At 29.7% G+C, this 15,651-nt stretch overlaps 3 protein-coding genes across 3 annotated transcripts; 2 read left to right on the top strand and 1 right to left on the bottom strand.

Annotated features, from left to right (window-relative positions):
* Positions 1-43: 43 nt before the first annotated feature.
* Positions 44-4,315, top strand: LOC130946145 (aldehyde dehydrogenase family 3 member I1, chloroplastic-like). The gene is made up of 10 exons (XM_057874821.1): positions 44-265; positions 550-618; positions 1,090-1,186; positions 1,261-1,467; positions 2,002-2,117; positions 2,198-2,302; positions 2,401-2,573; positions 2,662-2,752; positions 3,050-3,199; positions 4,076-4,315. The coding sequence occupies exons 1-10, from the start codon at positions 44-46 to the stop codon at positions 4,313-4,315; spliced, it is 1,470 nt and encodes a 489-aa protein (XP_057730804.1).
* Positions 4,316-5,873: 1,558 nt separating this feature from the next.
* Positions 5,874-9,020, top strand: LOC130946144 (aspartic proteinase Asp1-like). Its single transcript, XM_057874820.1, has 7 exons — positions 5,874-6,172; positions 6,467-6,584; positions 6,957-7,405; positions 7,603-7,741; positions 7,869-8,069; positions 8,171-8,243; positions 8,410-9,020. Exons 1-7 carry the CDS (start codon positions 5,874-5,876, stop codon positions 8,517-8,519), a joined length of 1,389 nt encoding a protein of 462 aa, XP_057730803.1. The 3' UTR covers positions 8,520-9,020.
* Positions 9,021-9,116: 96 nt separating this feature from the next.
* LOC130943297 (NAC domain-containing protein 2-like) lies at positions 9,117-11,148 on the bottom strand. The gene is made up of 3 exons (XM_057871108.1): positions 10,829-11,148; positions 10,467-10,750; positions 9,117-10,086 (listed from the first exon to the last, which is right to left on the bottom strand). Exons 1-3 carry the CDS (start codon positions 10,986-10,988, stop codon positions 9,616-9,618), a joined length of 915 nt encoding a protein of 304 aa, XP_057727091.1. The 5' UTR covers positions 10,989-11,148; the 3' UTR covers positions 9,117-9,615.
* Between the last annotated feature and the right edge of the window lie 4,503 nt (positions 11,149-15,651).

The raw sequence follows: 15,651 nt of genomic DNA, 5'->3' as shown, positions 1-15,651 counted from the left end.
TAATTAAGTTTGCAAAATCCAACTCCACTTTCTGTCACGAGTAATGGAAGAAGCAAAAGAGAAGGGTGTGTTTAATGAAGAGAAGGCTCGTTTGGTGGTTAAAGAGCTGAGAAAGAGCTTTGACTCAGGGAAGACAAGAAGCTACAAATGGAGGATTTCGCAGTTGGAAGCCATGGCTAAGATGATTGAAGAAAGAGAGAAGGACATCATTGAAGCAGTAGATAAGGACCTTTCTAAACCTCAACTTGAAGCATACATAGCTGAGGTCTCTAATTTCCTCTCATTAAATTGTATTGGATTATTTTTAGTAATTAATCGATTTAAAATAATAAAATATATATTTTATATATAAATATATTATTTTATTATATCATATTCCATTTGAATCTTGATTGGGGTTTAAATTTTTGAACTTTAACCTTGAGAGGTTTTCTTTTCAGAAGCTTTTCTTTTATAAAATTGACATTAATGATGGTGACATTTAAAGTTTTTGTTTGTCCATTCCATGATTGTGGCCAAAGATTTTACACTTGTGCTTCTTCAATGCAGGTTTCTCAGACAAAATCCTCATGCAGTGAAGCAATTAAAGCACTGCATCAGTGGATGAAGCCTACAAAGGTAGCTAATTAATTACCAAAAGCAAAACAGAAATATTTGCATGCCATCATTCATAATCACTCAATCCTTTTTTAAATAATCTTTGATATTTTAAATATACAACTATTTTACTTAAAAAAAATCAGCAACCAAATTTTGGTCTACATAATCATACTATATGTACACTACAAATTAGACACAGTATAAAATATATGTTAAATAACACGTATATTTTATTAAAAAAATACATAATAGCTGATTTAATAACTAATTTTTATGTGTATATATTATTTTTTATAAGATAGAAATTCAGGTGCAGTCGATTTCACGTAAAATTGATAACTGAGAGTCTTTAGATAATTTGACTAAATTTTTCATGTAACGATTCTTTATTGTCAACTTCACGTGAAGTCGACTGGACTTGAGTTTTCACATTTTTATAAATATAAAGAGAGTATTTTCTAAAAATTTGTTTGTTACGAACAAATTCAGGTGAAAACTGCGATTACAACATATCCATCATCAGCAGAGATTGTATCAGAACCACTTGGAGTTGTGCTCATCATCTCAACATGGAACTTCCCTTTCCGTATGTTCACAAATCTTATTAACTGTGATTGTTGTTATATTAAGAGCTTTAATTTTCTGGATGTGATTGAGTAGTGTTATCGCTGGAGCCGGTGATCGGCGCAATTGCGGCGGGGAACGCAGTGGTTCTGAAGCCATCAGAGGTTGCTCCGGCATCATCAGCACTGCTGGCAGATATGCTGACAAAATATTTGGACAACTCTGCTGTCAGAGTTATTGAAGGAGGTGCTCCTCAAACAACCGCACTATTGGAGCAGAAATGGGATAAGATACTCTACACAGGTACTTTAATTTGTTTCTTACTTTTGTCAACATCACGCTTTGGCTGCGTTTATTTATAAGAACAAGATACAGAGACATAGATACAGAAATACAAAAATATGTTTGTTATGTGAGACATAAATAGAAATATTGTATTATGAAATACTGAATTAATATATTTTCTTTTTTCTGATAAGGAGGACAAAAAGATACTGACAAAATACATAATTTATTTTTTTTTATTATTATTATTATCAAATTTTTATAATTAAATTTTTTATTATTTATTTTATCTTATATTTAATTTATTATCAAACAAAATACAAAATATTAATTTTTATGTCTTTATCTTTTAGGTTCGATTTTCAATGTCTTGTCTTATCTTATTCTCAAAATTAAACACAACTTTTGTTCCTTAATAAATTAGTGCAGATAGCTAAAATGGTCTTGTGAAGAGAATTAATTTGACATATGATGATATTTTTTGAGATGTAATTGTCTTATAATAAAATTTATTAGAGATTTATTTGTCTAACATGCAGTTTATGGATGCAGGTAATGCTAGAGTAGGACGAATTGTGATGGCTGCTGCTACAAAGCACCTTACCCCAGTGATTCTGGAACTTGGTGGAAAGTGCCCTGCTCTTGTTGATTCTAATCTCAACTTGCAAGTAACATATGATTTGAATTTGAACAATTTAATTGCATTTCTGGCTTAGACATGTGAATGACACTTATACAAATGATTCAGGTTGCTGCTAGAAGATTAATAGCTGGAAAGTGGGCATGCAACAATGGACAAGCATGCATTTCTGTTGATTATATCATCACTCTTAAACATTTTGCTCCAACCCTTGTATCATTTCACAAACACAATTCAATAACTCTACTCTTTCAAATATTTTCAATAAATTCTCATCTATCACTTATCACTTATCACTAATCACTCCACAGATAAATGCTCTCAAGGAGGAATTGGAGCAATTTTTCGGAAAAGATCCAATGAAATCCAAAGACATGTCGCGGATCGTGTCTTCGTCGCACTTTTCGCGGCTCTTGAAGCTTTTGAATGATAACAAGATATCTGATAAAATTGTTTTAGAAGGTCAGAAGGACGAGGATCAATTGTGAGTAGCATTATTTCTATTTTTTTCTGTCAATTCTATTATCTTAGTATCTTTGTATTTTAATTAATATAATTTGACTTTATTGCAGAAAGATTGCTCCAACAATCATATTGGATGCACCAGATGATTCATTGGTGATGCAAGAGGAGATATTTGGGCCAATAATGCCAATTATCACTGTGAGTTAATTAGTTGTAGAACACAAAAGAAAAGGAATAGTAATAATAATAGTACATTAATTTGATGCTGATTATATAACTGACTTGAGTTGGTCGAGCAGTGAGCTCATTCTTCAGTTTAAACAAGTATAAGGATTCGAATCTTATCTTATGTATATATTAATTCATTGGCTAGCAATAGACCTTTAAATAAAGTTTAGATTTGTGACGGATTAGTCCTTACCTGTCGGCCTAAGAGATATCGTGGATAATAAAAAAAAATATTGATGCTGACTATGGTTTTTTTTTAATTTGCAGGTTGATAAGATAGAAGATGGGTTTGGTATAATAAAATCAAAACCAAAACCTCTTGCTGCATATCTCTTTACAAACAATGAAGAGCTGAAGAAAAGTTTTGTGGAAAACATTTCTTCAGGAGGGATGCTCATCAATGACACTGTCTTACAAGTAAGCTAAAGATTAGGGTACTTTTGGGATGGTATGCTGAAAAGTTAATTTATTTTAAGAATTTTCATTTGTACAATTCTTTTTAAAGTATTGTGTTTGAAATGTATAAAAAAAAAGAAATAAAAAAAACTACTTTTATTAAGTGTATATTTTCAAAAATGGATATGAAATGAAATGATTATTTATATTATTTAGTATTTTATATTTGAGATTAAATTAGTAACATTATTGGATAAAAATATTAATTTTTTGCTTATAATAATAAGCTTCAAAATATTATTTTCACTTATATATATATATATATATATATATATATATATATATATAGATATATATATATAATATATAATATATATATATATATATTAATTAGCTTTAATTATTACCTTTGATTATAATATAAGAAAATTATTGGATACTAACAATTTTTAGAATTTTTAGCCATTATTTAATAAGTACAAATATTAAATTGTTTTTAATATATAAATTTTACTAATTTATGTGTGCAAATTCTGAAAAACTAGATGTAAACTGTATTAATTTATATGTGCAAACTCTAATAAATATAGGTGCAAACTATATACTTCTTGTATGTAAAATTTTTATAAGGTGGAAACTCAGATGCAGTCAACTTCACGTGAAGTTGATATCTGAGAGCTGTTAGATGATTTAACTGATTTGACTAAATTTTCATCTAACAACTCTGAGGTATCAACGTCACGTGAAGTTGACTTTACCTAAGTTTTCACCTTTTTATAAATATGGTGCAAATTATTGCTGGCAGGAAAAAAATGATAATATTTTTGCTCTATAATATATTTTGAGGTTTTTAACAAAAAATAATTTGATTTTGATAAAAGAGTAATGTTGACATAGGTTGTAACTCCTGGTTTGCCATTTGGAGGAGTTGGAGAGAGTGGAATGGGTTGCTACCATGGCAAATTCTCCTTTGATGAATTCAGCCACAAAAAAGGTGTTCTCTATAGAAGTTTCAAAGGTGATTCATCTATGAGGTATCCCCCATATACACCCAAAAAACAAAGCTTGATGAAGGCCCTTATCAATGGCAATATCTTCCACATGATTCTTATTTTGATTGGATGCTCTAAACTCTAGATATTAAAACACAGCAAGAACTCATAAATATTTTAAGGGACATAATAAGTTGCTCCTTTGACACTAGCCTTCTATATGTATGTCATCAAGATTATGGAAATTATTCAATCTCTATCATACAATTTTTGTAAATATATAGATTGTAGTACAATTATTTTAGAATTTTGTCTTGATACAATATAAATGATAGGTTAAAGTTTAAAACATTATTATTATCTTTTTCCTTTAATTTGGTGATTTCAACTTTATTATTATCTTGTGTTTTGTCACGTTTATTATTTGTGATTTCAACTTTATTATTATTTATTGAAACAATTTAATCCAATTTTGAAAACATTATTGATATATATGGATAATTATTGGATATTCGAAGATACATTATGCATGAATAAAATACTAATCAATGAAATTAAGTTGGGTTGGTAAAATACTTAGTTCATTAGTTTGTTTAATTAAGTATCGAAAGTTCGAATTCTGCTTTATACACGTAGTAACTATTGGTTAGTAACAAATCCTTAAATAAAATTCCTATCTACAATAGATTAATCCTTATCTTTTCGAATAGGAAATACGGTAAAAAAAATTTAATCAATAATCTTGAGTTAATTTGATATTATCGGTAAATAAATTATTATGCATTTCATGATTACTTAATTGATTAAATAACTGCCGTGCAACTATTGACTACTATGTGCCTTTGTATCATATCACTTAAGTAAATTAGACACCAAAAGAAATGATCATTTAAGTGTCAATTATTATGTATCAATCACTTACTCAGCATCTTCATTCTTCACCGGATTATTTATTGAGTTAAGAAATATATATTTATAATAATAACATAAAATGAATATATCTATCTTAGCTTCTCATCTTTTTTATTCTTTGGAGCAGCATCATTTTATTCTTACTTTTATCATTTTATTTTTTGATTAGTTCATTTATCCATTTAAATAAATATCAAGATTCGAATACAACCTTGTACATATAGTCTAAAATAAGTGATGATTTTATTAGAAGTCATGATAGAAATAAATGATATGTGTTTAAAATTGAAATCATATCTCAATAAGAATAAATAAAAGATAAAATAAACATAAAAATTAATTAAAATTAACTATAAAAAAATGAGACTCTGTACTTTTATTAAGAGTAAATGAATTATTATATATGTTAGCATCGGTAGGCACATGTTTCCCTACTTCAACAAATTAAAGTAGCCAAAAATACATTATAAAAATAGTAAAAAGACATTTTCTACAGATCATGCTAGGTGCAATGAAGGAAGGAATATAAGAACCCCTCACATTAGAAGAAATCCCACTTCTAATTACTGAAGCAATGCCTTTCCCTGGCCTCACATAATATAATATAAAGTCTTTAATTTGGAACTTGGTTTCATGCATTAATAATTATTCCATCACACAATAACACGTAACGTACGTATTAAACCATATATACATAGGACATAATAATAATCTTATTCATCAATATTTAATTCGATCTCTCCAGCAATTCATATATTATTTTTTTCAACTGAATTGAAAATTGTTATGAGATGATGAAGGGAACGAAGAAGTTATTATTACCAGGATCATTATTGTTGGTTTTCTTGTTATGTTGTTCAACTTGTTCAGCTTGGTTTGGTAGTAGTAGTAGTAATAGTAATAAGCATAAAACTATTAGTTCCAATTATGGAAATGGAAGAAGAAACTCTATTCCTCTTGATGAACCTTCCTCTTCCTCTTCCTCCTCTTCCTCCTCCTCGTCTTCGTGGTTGTCATCGTCGTTGCTTAATCAGTATCGAGCTAGCTCATCCGTCGTGTTTCGAGTTCACGGCAACGTTTATCCTGTTGGGTATGTATATATAATAGTCCTTTTTTTTTTCTCTTGCTTTATGCATTTCTTTTGATATTTGAAACTCTTTCATAATGAATTTGGAAATTAAAATCACAAGATCTTAGTTCTCTAAATTTCTTAGTCATGCAATAACACAACTTTGGAGGACTTGTGTATTGACATTGTATATTTTGACATTATGCTTGAATTTAATTTTGATTCATACTAGTCATACCAAAAAGTTTTTACACAATTATCTAATTATTTAATTTATAGTTAAATCATACAAATAATATATTTGAACATTTTCAGGTTCTATAATGTTACATTGAACATAGGGCACCCACCAAGGCCTTATTACCTTGACATTGATACAGGCAGCGACCTCACATGGCTTCAATGTGATGCCCCTTGTACTCATTGCACTCAGGTATCACAAATTTATTGTTCAATCTTATGATTTAATAATGGCCTGATTCACTTATTTATAGACTAATGAATCTTCTAATAACTCTTTATGGGCCTAGATAATTAAGTAGTAGATCTAATTAATATTGGACTTGCTAGGATCCCAAAATTAAAATTGATATGAGATAAGTTTTACACTATTTAATAGTGTAGAAATATATTAGCTTAGTGTAACAAGTTACAAGTATAAACTCAAGCAATTATAAGATTTTGACTAAGTACAAAAAAATTTCTTTAATTTTTATTACAATAATCATAAAATTTTATCTCGCTAAATGAAACTGGTTACATAGATCAAACGACGTCAGGTGTTATTGTTTTATTTTTGTGACAGACGCCGCATCCGTTGTACCGGCCAAGCAATGACTTGGTGGCATGTAGGGATCCAATGTGTGCATCATTGCATCAGAATGAAGCATATGAATGTGAGCAGCCACACCAATGTGACTATGAAGTTGAGTATGCAGATCATTACTCTTCCCTTGGTGTTCTTGTGAATGATGTGTACCTTCTGAACTTCACAAATGGAATCCAACTGAGAGTTAGAATGGCACTTGGATGTGGATATGATCAGTTATTTCAAGAGCATTCATACCATCCATTGGATGGAATGCTTGGTCTTGGAAGGGGAAGATCAAGCTTGGTTTCACAGCTTAATAGTCAGGGTTTGGTTAGAAATGTAGTTGGACACTGCTTGAGTTCACAAGGGGGAGGCTATATCTATTTTGGTCATGTTTTTGACTCTTCTAGACTCACTTGGACTCCTATGACATCCACACATTTGTAAGTCAAATCTCAACCAAAACCATATCTTCCATTTAATGTCTACTAATAATAATATTCACTGGTTGACTCAAATTCTTAAACTTCATAACGGACAATGACAACTATTATTATCGTCTCAACTAAAATTTTTATCTTTATTTTTCCACATTTATTACTATGACTATTCATAACTCCAACTTTGTGATGTGTATCAGCAAACATTACTCAGCTGGGCCAGCTGAACTCCTTTTGGGAGGAAAGAGAACTGGGATTGGAAATCTCCATGGTGTTTTTGACACTGGCAGTTCTTACACTTACTTCAATTCCATGGCTTACCAAGCAGCAATTTCTTGGGTCAGTTGAAAAACTGAAAATCAATAAACATTTACTACTATGCACTTGTACTAACATTGTGTCAATTTCATAATGCAAGATTATTTACTTATTAACATGGTTCTTTTGTTGAATTTCAATTGTATAGTTAAATAAGGAGTTAGCTGGGAAGCCTTTAAAAGAAGCACATGATGATCACACTCTCCCTCAATGTTGGCATGGTAGAAGACCTTTCAGAAGCATACATGAAGTCAGAAAATACTTCAAGCCTATGGCGCTTTCTTTCACCGGTGGCGGCCGAAGTAAAGCTCAGTTTGAAATCCCTCCTGAGGCATACCTCATAATATCAGTGAGTCACTACAACTAACTAATGAATTTCTTCTGTGTTTAACCTTTTCAGTAGAAAATGTTATGTCACTTGAGCTAATGTTCATGAACTGTTGTTAACAGAACATGGGAAATGTTTGCTTGGGAATCTTAAATGGATCTGAAGTAGGGATGGGAGATCTAAACCTAATTGGAGGTAATGAATGTTATTACTATTTTCATTATTTTTTTATCTCTTTAGTACATATTTGGATCAATGTATCTGAATAAAAGATACCCAAATATGAACTTATCACACAGTGTACCAAAAACTTTCTATGAAACTCTTCATTCTGAGAGTGTTGGTTGTTTAATTCATGCAGACATATCCATGCAAGACAAAGTGATGGTATTTGACAATGAGAAAATGATGATTGGTTGGGCACCAGCAGATTGTGACAAAATCCCCAAATCAAGACATGCCAACATTTAAATCATAAAAAGATTTATATTTCTTTCTCTCTCCTTTATTTGTCACTAAGTAGCAGTTATTTCTCACTGTTTATAGAACAGAGTGGTTGTGTTGTATCATATGAATGTTGATCTGTTTGTGAAGTTAGCCTTATAAATAGTAGAAAACATAATGATATACTGGTGGTGGGAATTTACCTTAAATAATATTAATAGTGTAGTTACAGCTGGTTACAACCTAGAAATTAATTAGTCATACGATTACATTAAAATTTACAGCTCTGAGGTTTCCATTTGGAACTGATAAGGCAGAGTAATGCAAGTTGATGCAAATATCATATATTGATTTCATAATTAATCAATTCAGTGCTGTACCACAAATCCATCTGCTTTCTCAAATGGTTTTTGATCTATTCAAATTTGACTGTAGAAACAAATCTTCTTAATCCATATGCTACGATGGAATCTTATCTTTTTTACTCTTCTAGAAATAACAGCTACCCTTTCTCTCAACAGAAAAGATGCTTTGCTACAACTGTCACACTAAATCACTGTTGGTTCTGAACAGAAAGATTCTTGAAAGAAACATTCTCTTTGATTGTTTCTTTTGTTTTGCAAATAATAATGAATTATATTATATTATATATTACTAATATATAGAAAAATCAACTAACAAAACCAATGGAGCAAGAATTTCCCCTACTAAGAGTCCTAACCACTACACATTTAACACCCTAAAATATCATCAAACGGCCCAAAGGATCTACACCCACTTTTGAGATCATTCTGCTACTTATTCTTTATATTACAGAGTACAGAACCTGATCTCCATTTCTTTTTCTTTTTTTTTTTTTTTGGCTTTTTTTTCCTTCACATCTCCCTCCCTAATCTCCCAAGAACAAAGAATAGCCACCAAAACCCAATGGTCCAAAAGTGAAATTGTTAGGTAGGTGTGAATTGTGTAAATGCTGAGTTTTCACTACAAAAAATGAACATATGCTTTGGTCCCATGATCTCATTAGGCACTAGTCCTCCACCACATTTTCCCAGAAAAAAAGGTTCAATTTTTTTCTCCCCCTCTTCTTCCAATTCCCAATAATTCTTAATGGTCAAAAGAATCAAAATGGCTTTTGTGGGAACAAGAATGTGTCTTGGAAAGACATGAGCTGATTCATTTGGAACTGATTTCCAAAAAGGTCATCATCATTCATTGGGAGGTTATTATCATAGTTGTTGAGCTGAAAATCAAAGGTATCAAACAGCTGCATATCTAGCTCATTGCTCCACTTTGGGTTGCTCTCCACCTCCTTGTCGCAGGTGGCGTCCGGCGAAACCGCGTGATCCGAGCAGCTAGAGTCCGTGTGCAGCCTTGGAACGGAATCTGATGTGTCCATGTATAATTGGTGCTCATTGTTGGAGAAATTGTGGATAATCTTTGGTTTGGTCTCATGCTCATGCTCATGATCATAGTGAAGTATCTCCCCTGGTGAAAACTTTGGTAGTTTCTGTTCCAACCCTGTTGTGGCAGAGTTGAATTTCTCAATCTTCCCTTTCTTGTTGTAGATTCGACACAACACCCAATCATCAAGCTGCACCAAAACATATTCCAATCAGATCATACTAAAAGAAAAGTTGATTCTCATCAACAGTACTTCAAAAATCTTGCATCACAAATAATTTGATTAAATGATATTATAAATAACCAGACTAGATGCACACTAAAAATAGTCCTCGAATGAACCACTCATAAAGAATAAAAAAAATTTAAAAGAATGTGTTAATTGGATCCAATAAAAACTAGAAAACAGTTATGCTCAAATTATTTTTAAAAAATAATTCTAATCCTAAGAATTTAAATATCAACCTCTCTCCACAACCAATTTTTATAATCACAAACATTTATTATTATTATTAAATAAAATAAATTAGGGTAAAAAAGGTTAGAAGAGAAGGTTCTAGTAGTTAATACCCTCAAGTTGTTGTTGTTGAGTTTGTTGGCGGCGGATCTGTCAACATTGGCGAGACGGTACTCATGCATAATCCAATTAGTCTTCACTCCTTTCGGGGCCTTTCCAGCGTAGAACACTAGCGCTTTCTTTATCCCTAACGCCTTCGGCTTCCCTATCGGCTTATCCGCCCCGGTCGCCTTCCAGTACCCGCTCCCAGCCGCCCGGTTCGGCCGGGATCCGTTCGGATATTTCCTATCCCTCGGCGAAAAAAAGTACCACTCCTTCTCTCCGTACAACGCCATCTCTGAAATCAATAAATAAGTCAAACTCGAATTCTTACGAATAAATATCCACTGAAAACAGAAATCGAGCGTTTAAGTACCTGGAAGCTGCCACGGATCGAACTTGTACAAATCGATTTCTTTAATTATTAGAGCAGCAATTGATTGCTTTGCGCATTTCTTGCAGAGATAGTGGTTCACCAATTCCTCGTCGCTCGGGTGAAACCTGAACCCTGGCGGTAACTCTAATCCACCTTGCATTATTCCTCCTTCTTCTTCTTCTTCTTGATTTCTCGAGAAGCTTCAACTCTAGCTGAAATTGAATGAATTGAGTTGAACCGAACCGAACCGAATCTCTGTGTGTGTGCTGGTGGTGGTGAATGATGCTGAATTTCGAGTTGAAACGTGTGAGAGAGTCACGAGAGGGGAGTTATATAACCGCGTCAAGGAACAAGAGAGAGGAATTTAGACACGTGCGTGATAAGTAGTGAAAACGTGGTGAAGGTGGCATTGTTCCAGCGTTTATTAGTAGGCTATACCTACACCTCAGCCTCCTCTTTTCTCATGCTGACTGCTACTGCCACGTGGCGGTTCCACTTCTTGATTCTGTCATTGCTTGCGTCACCAATACCTTTCTCTCGTTTTTTCCCTACCATTTTATTTTCTAGTAATATTTTGTTTATGTCAAAGATCAAAGTGTCGGCTTAGTATTTTTCTATTTGGTGGGGGACATGGTTGACCGTCGTTGTGTGCTTCTGGTCTTGTGCATGCATGAGACTTGAGACACCATAACCATGAAAAATGGTAGTTACACTCATCCTTTATCAAATGTTCTAACGGATCATCATAATCCTATGCTTTAACGCCCACATAATTATTCATAATTGTGTAATTTTAATATCAAAATGTAAATGTACTAATAAATTATTTATTATAGTTTTAAACTATGATGATCTCCTTTTGCGGTTAAACTTTTGTTAGATTTTAATCCTTTTTTAATACTATACTAGGTATCCACCTTTGATATCTATAGTCAAGCTCATTCAAAAGCATACTAGCTAGTCATGGAAGAAAAAAAAAAATTGGTTGATTCAATTTGGGATCAATAATTTTTTCCTTTAAAAACAATTAGCTAATTTTTTTTTACTGAAAGCTATAGATTTGATTGTAAAATTCAGATATAGGGTGACATACAGTAGTGATTGGGATTAAATGTGAGTAATATTAAAAAATAAGAAGTCGCATGTTTAATTAAAAGTGTGTGTATTATAATGTTTACAGTATAATCATCAAATATTTACGGCTTAAAAATATACGTTATTAACTAGTAGTCTAGTACAATTATCAAGTATACAACAAAACAGTTATAATATATATGAAATATTTTATTCAATCAGGAGTGATTAGTTTAAAATAATTTCATTTGTGTGACAACATATAATTTAAAATTTTTGTATAAATTTATTTTTGTAATTTTGCCATGTATATATGTTGGGGTGGGAGCTGGGAGGGGTTAAAACCCGGATAAATTACAAAAATTACACTTAATTTATTTTGATATTAATAAAAATATTTTTAAATTTTATTATCAATAAAAATATTTTTAAATTATCTAAAAACATAACAAAAAATTATATAAAAATATTTTTGTTAAATAAAAATTCATGTGCAGTCGATTTTATTTGAAGTTGATAACTAAGAATCGTTAGATAAAAATTTAATTAAATCGATCAAATTATTTAACAACTCTCAACTATTAACTTCAGGTAAAATCGATTGCAGCAGCTGGATTTTCACATTTTTATTAACAAAAACTTTAGCCCGCAGAGTAAAGACGGAGGTTGAGGCTCTGAGGTTGGGATTTGGGGAGGTGGATTCAACACTGCGTTTAATTGTTGGTCAACTACTTTGACTCTTTCCTATGTAAGCCTATGACGTCATCCTTAAGCTCGTGAGCTGTATTTTGGAGTTTATTTCAGCTGTGACCCGCCAACCCCTTTCGCATTCTCTGAGTTTTTGAAAAAATATTATAAATGTGTAATATAATAAATCAGTATTCACGGAATTTTAAATAGAACAGTTTAAATTTTAACAAATTTTAATCAATAAAATAATTTTTACTTTTTTTATTATATTTTACTTAAAATTTAAATGAATTAATTTAGAAAACATAAATAAGTTTTTTTTAAATAAATTAATTTTTTATATAAACAAATAATTTAAAATGAGAATTAATTTATCTAATTAAAATAAAGAATATTTTAATTATTAAATTTTATTAATAATTAAATTATCGGATTAAAAAATTATTAGGGACTCTGTGTATATAATTCTAGTAACATTTACACTGGTACCCAAACCTTATACTAGTGTAGTATAATTTAATATAAAAAACATTCTCTAAAATAAAGAGCATGAATAAAATAATAAAATAATAATTTATTTATAATTGAATTTATATAGGTATATATAAATTTTACTATTTTAATTTAAGAATAAAAAGATTAATTTTTTCTCATCACTTTTACTTTAGTATAGTTTACTCATTTTTTTAGTTATTTTTAAATAGTATCTTATTCTTATTTAAAATAAATCTATATTTTATTTTTATTATAAAAAAGAATTAATTATATACTATTTATTTGTTTTAATATTTTATCTGACTTTGTTTAGATACGAAATTATTAAGAAATTTAAAATTAAAATAATTTTATTAATGAAGAGAGAGAATAATAACCAACATTGCCATATATTTAAAATCTTTCTTTTTCTGTCTTGTTGAACGTGAAAACGGTATAACCTCTATGAGCTTTTTTGTTTGTTATATATATGTAGATGTTCTATTTTTGTGGGGTTAATGTTCAAATTCGTCTTTGAAATATCACGCGATTTTTATTTTTGTTCTTGAGTAATTTTTTAATCAAATTAGTCCCTGAAACAAAGTTATATTAACCTAAACAAAGTTATATGCTCAAAATAAAAATTTATGTATGTTAACCTAAATAAAGTTATACCACTATTTTTTTTATTACAATATTACTTATATATAGGATATAATGGTAGTGATATTTAGAGTAAAAATTCAAAAAAATCCACAAATTTATTTCAATTCTAAACTTTACAAAATATTAAAAATTTGTTGCTTAATTATTATTATTATTATTATTATTATTATTATTATTATTATTATTATTATTATTATTATTATAAGTGAATTGCTTCTTAAGCGTAATACGTGCAAAGATCATAATAAATTTTTGTGTGTTTCATATGTTTGAGATAGGTTATATAATTTTTCTTTTAATTTCACAAATCAATGAGATAAAATGAAATAGGAAACATTATACCTATGCATAACACAGGCTACTCCGCACTAGTACATTATTTAAATAGATATGCTTCGTATTAAAATAAAATTCCTTTTGTTTTAAATGAAATATTTAAAAAATTATATTGAAATATTAAGATTCAAAAAGTGATTCCATAAACCAGTTTTCAATTATTGAGTTTTAGTATATAAATTAAATAATAATAAAAATTATAATTTAAAATTTAAAATAATTACTATATTATTTAGTAAAATTTAAAATATTAAAATTTTAAATATATAATCAACAATAATTTGATAAACTCATTTAAATAAAAAAATTCACATAAAAATTATAATTTAAAAATATAAAATTTTAAAATACAAATGATAAAATAACTTTATAAAAATTTAATTATATTTATTATTTTATGTAAAGAGAATTTTGTTTATTAAGGTTTAAAAAATAATATTAAAATTAGTAGTATAAAAAAATATTATAAATTTAATATTATAAAAAAATTATATAAGAACTAGTTTGACTAATTTTTAAAATTTGAGGGATGAAAATGACTTACTTTAAACTTTTAAGAACTATTTTGACTAATAAAAAACTTTTTACATGTCAAGTGCCACATGGCATGCCATGTGTCATTGACCTGCCACGTAGCGTGTCGCGTCATCATGCCACGTGGCACTTAACGTGACACATCATTATCCAATTGACTGAATGACTAATTTGACTAATAGTTTATCTTTCAGGAACTAATTTGATTAAAAAAATCATTCAAGGACGAAAATGAAGATTGCGTAATCTTTCAGGGACGAATTTAAATATTAACCCTATCTTTGTGGTTAATAACTTAATATTTAATACAGTATACCCAGATATTCGCGGGTTGGATTAAATATGACTAGATTTTCAATTTAATTTACACTAAATTCATCGAATTAAATTTTATATTTATACTTTTTATATTTAAATTTGATTTAATTTGTATATTTGTAAATTGAATTAGATATCAAATATATTTTATAAAATAAAAAATATATTAAAAAGATTGGAGATCGGAGATACAGTGATCAGGTACACCGCATTTTTGTTTAAGTGATGGTGGCGATTTTTAAAAGAAGACGGTCCATTGTGAAAAAAAGATTGTTTATTCTTGTAACAATATGAACCCCAACCCCAATGTGATGTTACTAAATTAGATTGTATCGGTAAAGGTGCTTGTAGAAGGACATCTGTAAGTTGAATATAAAAGAATAACGGGTGAAAAAAATTATTAATAGAATGGCGATAAAAGTAGAGAATGGAAGAACTCTTTTTTAGAAAGATAACTGGGTTTAATGTGGTCTTCTAAAAGCGAGTTTTTTAAGGCTATAATCTATTTCAAACCAACAAATTAAAGATCTGCGATAAGGGATGTGGATTTTGAGATGGCTTAGAATGGATATAAAATTTTCATTGGAGAAGAGAGTTGTTTTAATGGGAGTTGAAACTTGTTCGTCATCTTCATGATAGGTTAAGGCCATTGGAAATTTGATAATAAAGATGTTTTTTCTACTAACTCTTTTGTGAGTTTATATGACAACTGTAGTGCGCTTGGTTGAGGT

Source organism: Arachis stenosperma, chromosome 8 (assembly GCF_014773155.1).
Source record: "Arachis stenosperma cultivar V10309 chromosome 8, arast.V10309.gnm1.PFL2, whole genome shotgun sequence".
Taxonomy (NCBI): Eukaryota; Viridiplantae; Streptophyta; class Magnoliopsida; order Fabales; family Fabaceae; genus Arachis; species Arachis stenosperma.
Note: the sequence above shows the minus strand (reverse complement) of the source record. Positions and strands in the feature narration are given on the sequence as shown.

Bases quoted from the DNA above. Each gene is read 5' to 3' on its own strand.
- LOC130946144 (XM_057874820.1), top strand. From the start codon at position 5,874: ATGATGAAGGGAACGAAGAAGTTATTATTACCAGGATCATTATTGTTG. The intron at 6,173-6,466 runs GTATGTATATAT...GAACATTTTCAG, and splicing joins GGCAACGTTTATCCTGTTGG to GTTCTATAATGTTACATTGA. The intron at 8,070-8,170 runs GTGAGTCACTAC...TGTTGTTAACAG, and splicing joins AGGCATACCTCATAATATCA to AACATGGGAAATGTTTGCTT.
- LOC130943297 (XM_057871108.1), bottom strand. From the start codon at position 10,988: ATGCAAGGTGGATTAGAGTTACCGCCAGGGTTCAGGTTTCACCCGAGC. The intron at 10,751-10,828 runs GTACTTAAACGC...TATTGATTTCAG, and splicing joins CGATCCGTGGCAGCTTCCAG to AGATGGCGTTGTACGGAGAG. The intron at 10,087-10,466 runs GTATTAACTACT...GTTTTGGTGCAG, and splicing joins TCAACAACAACAACTTGAGG to CTTGATGATTGGGTGTTGTG.
- LOC130946145 (XM_057874821.1), top strand. From the start codon at position 44: ATGGAAGAAGCAAAAGAGAAGGGTGTGTTTAATGAAGAGAAGGCTCGT. The intron at 619-1,089 runs GTAGCTAATTAA...GAACAAATTCAG, and splicing joins AGTGGATGAAGCCTACAAAG to GTGAAAACTGCGATTACAAC. The intron at 2,303-2,400 runs GTATCATTTCAC...ATCACTCCACAG, and splicing joins AACATTTTGCTCCAACCCTT to ATAAATGCTCTCAAGGAGGA.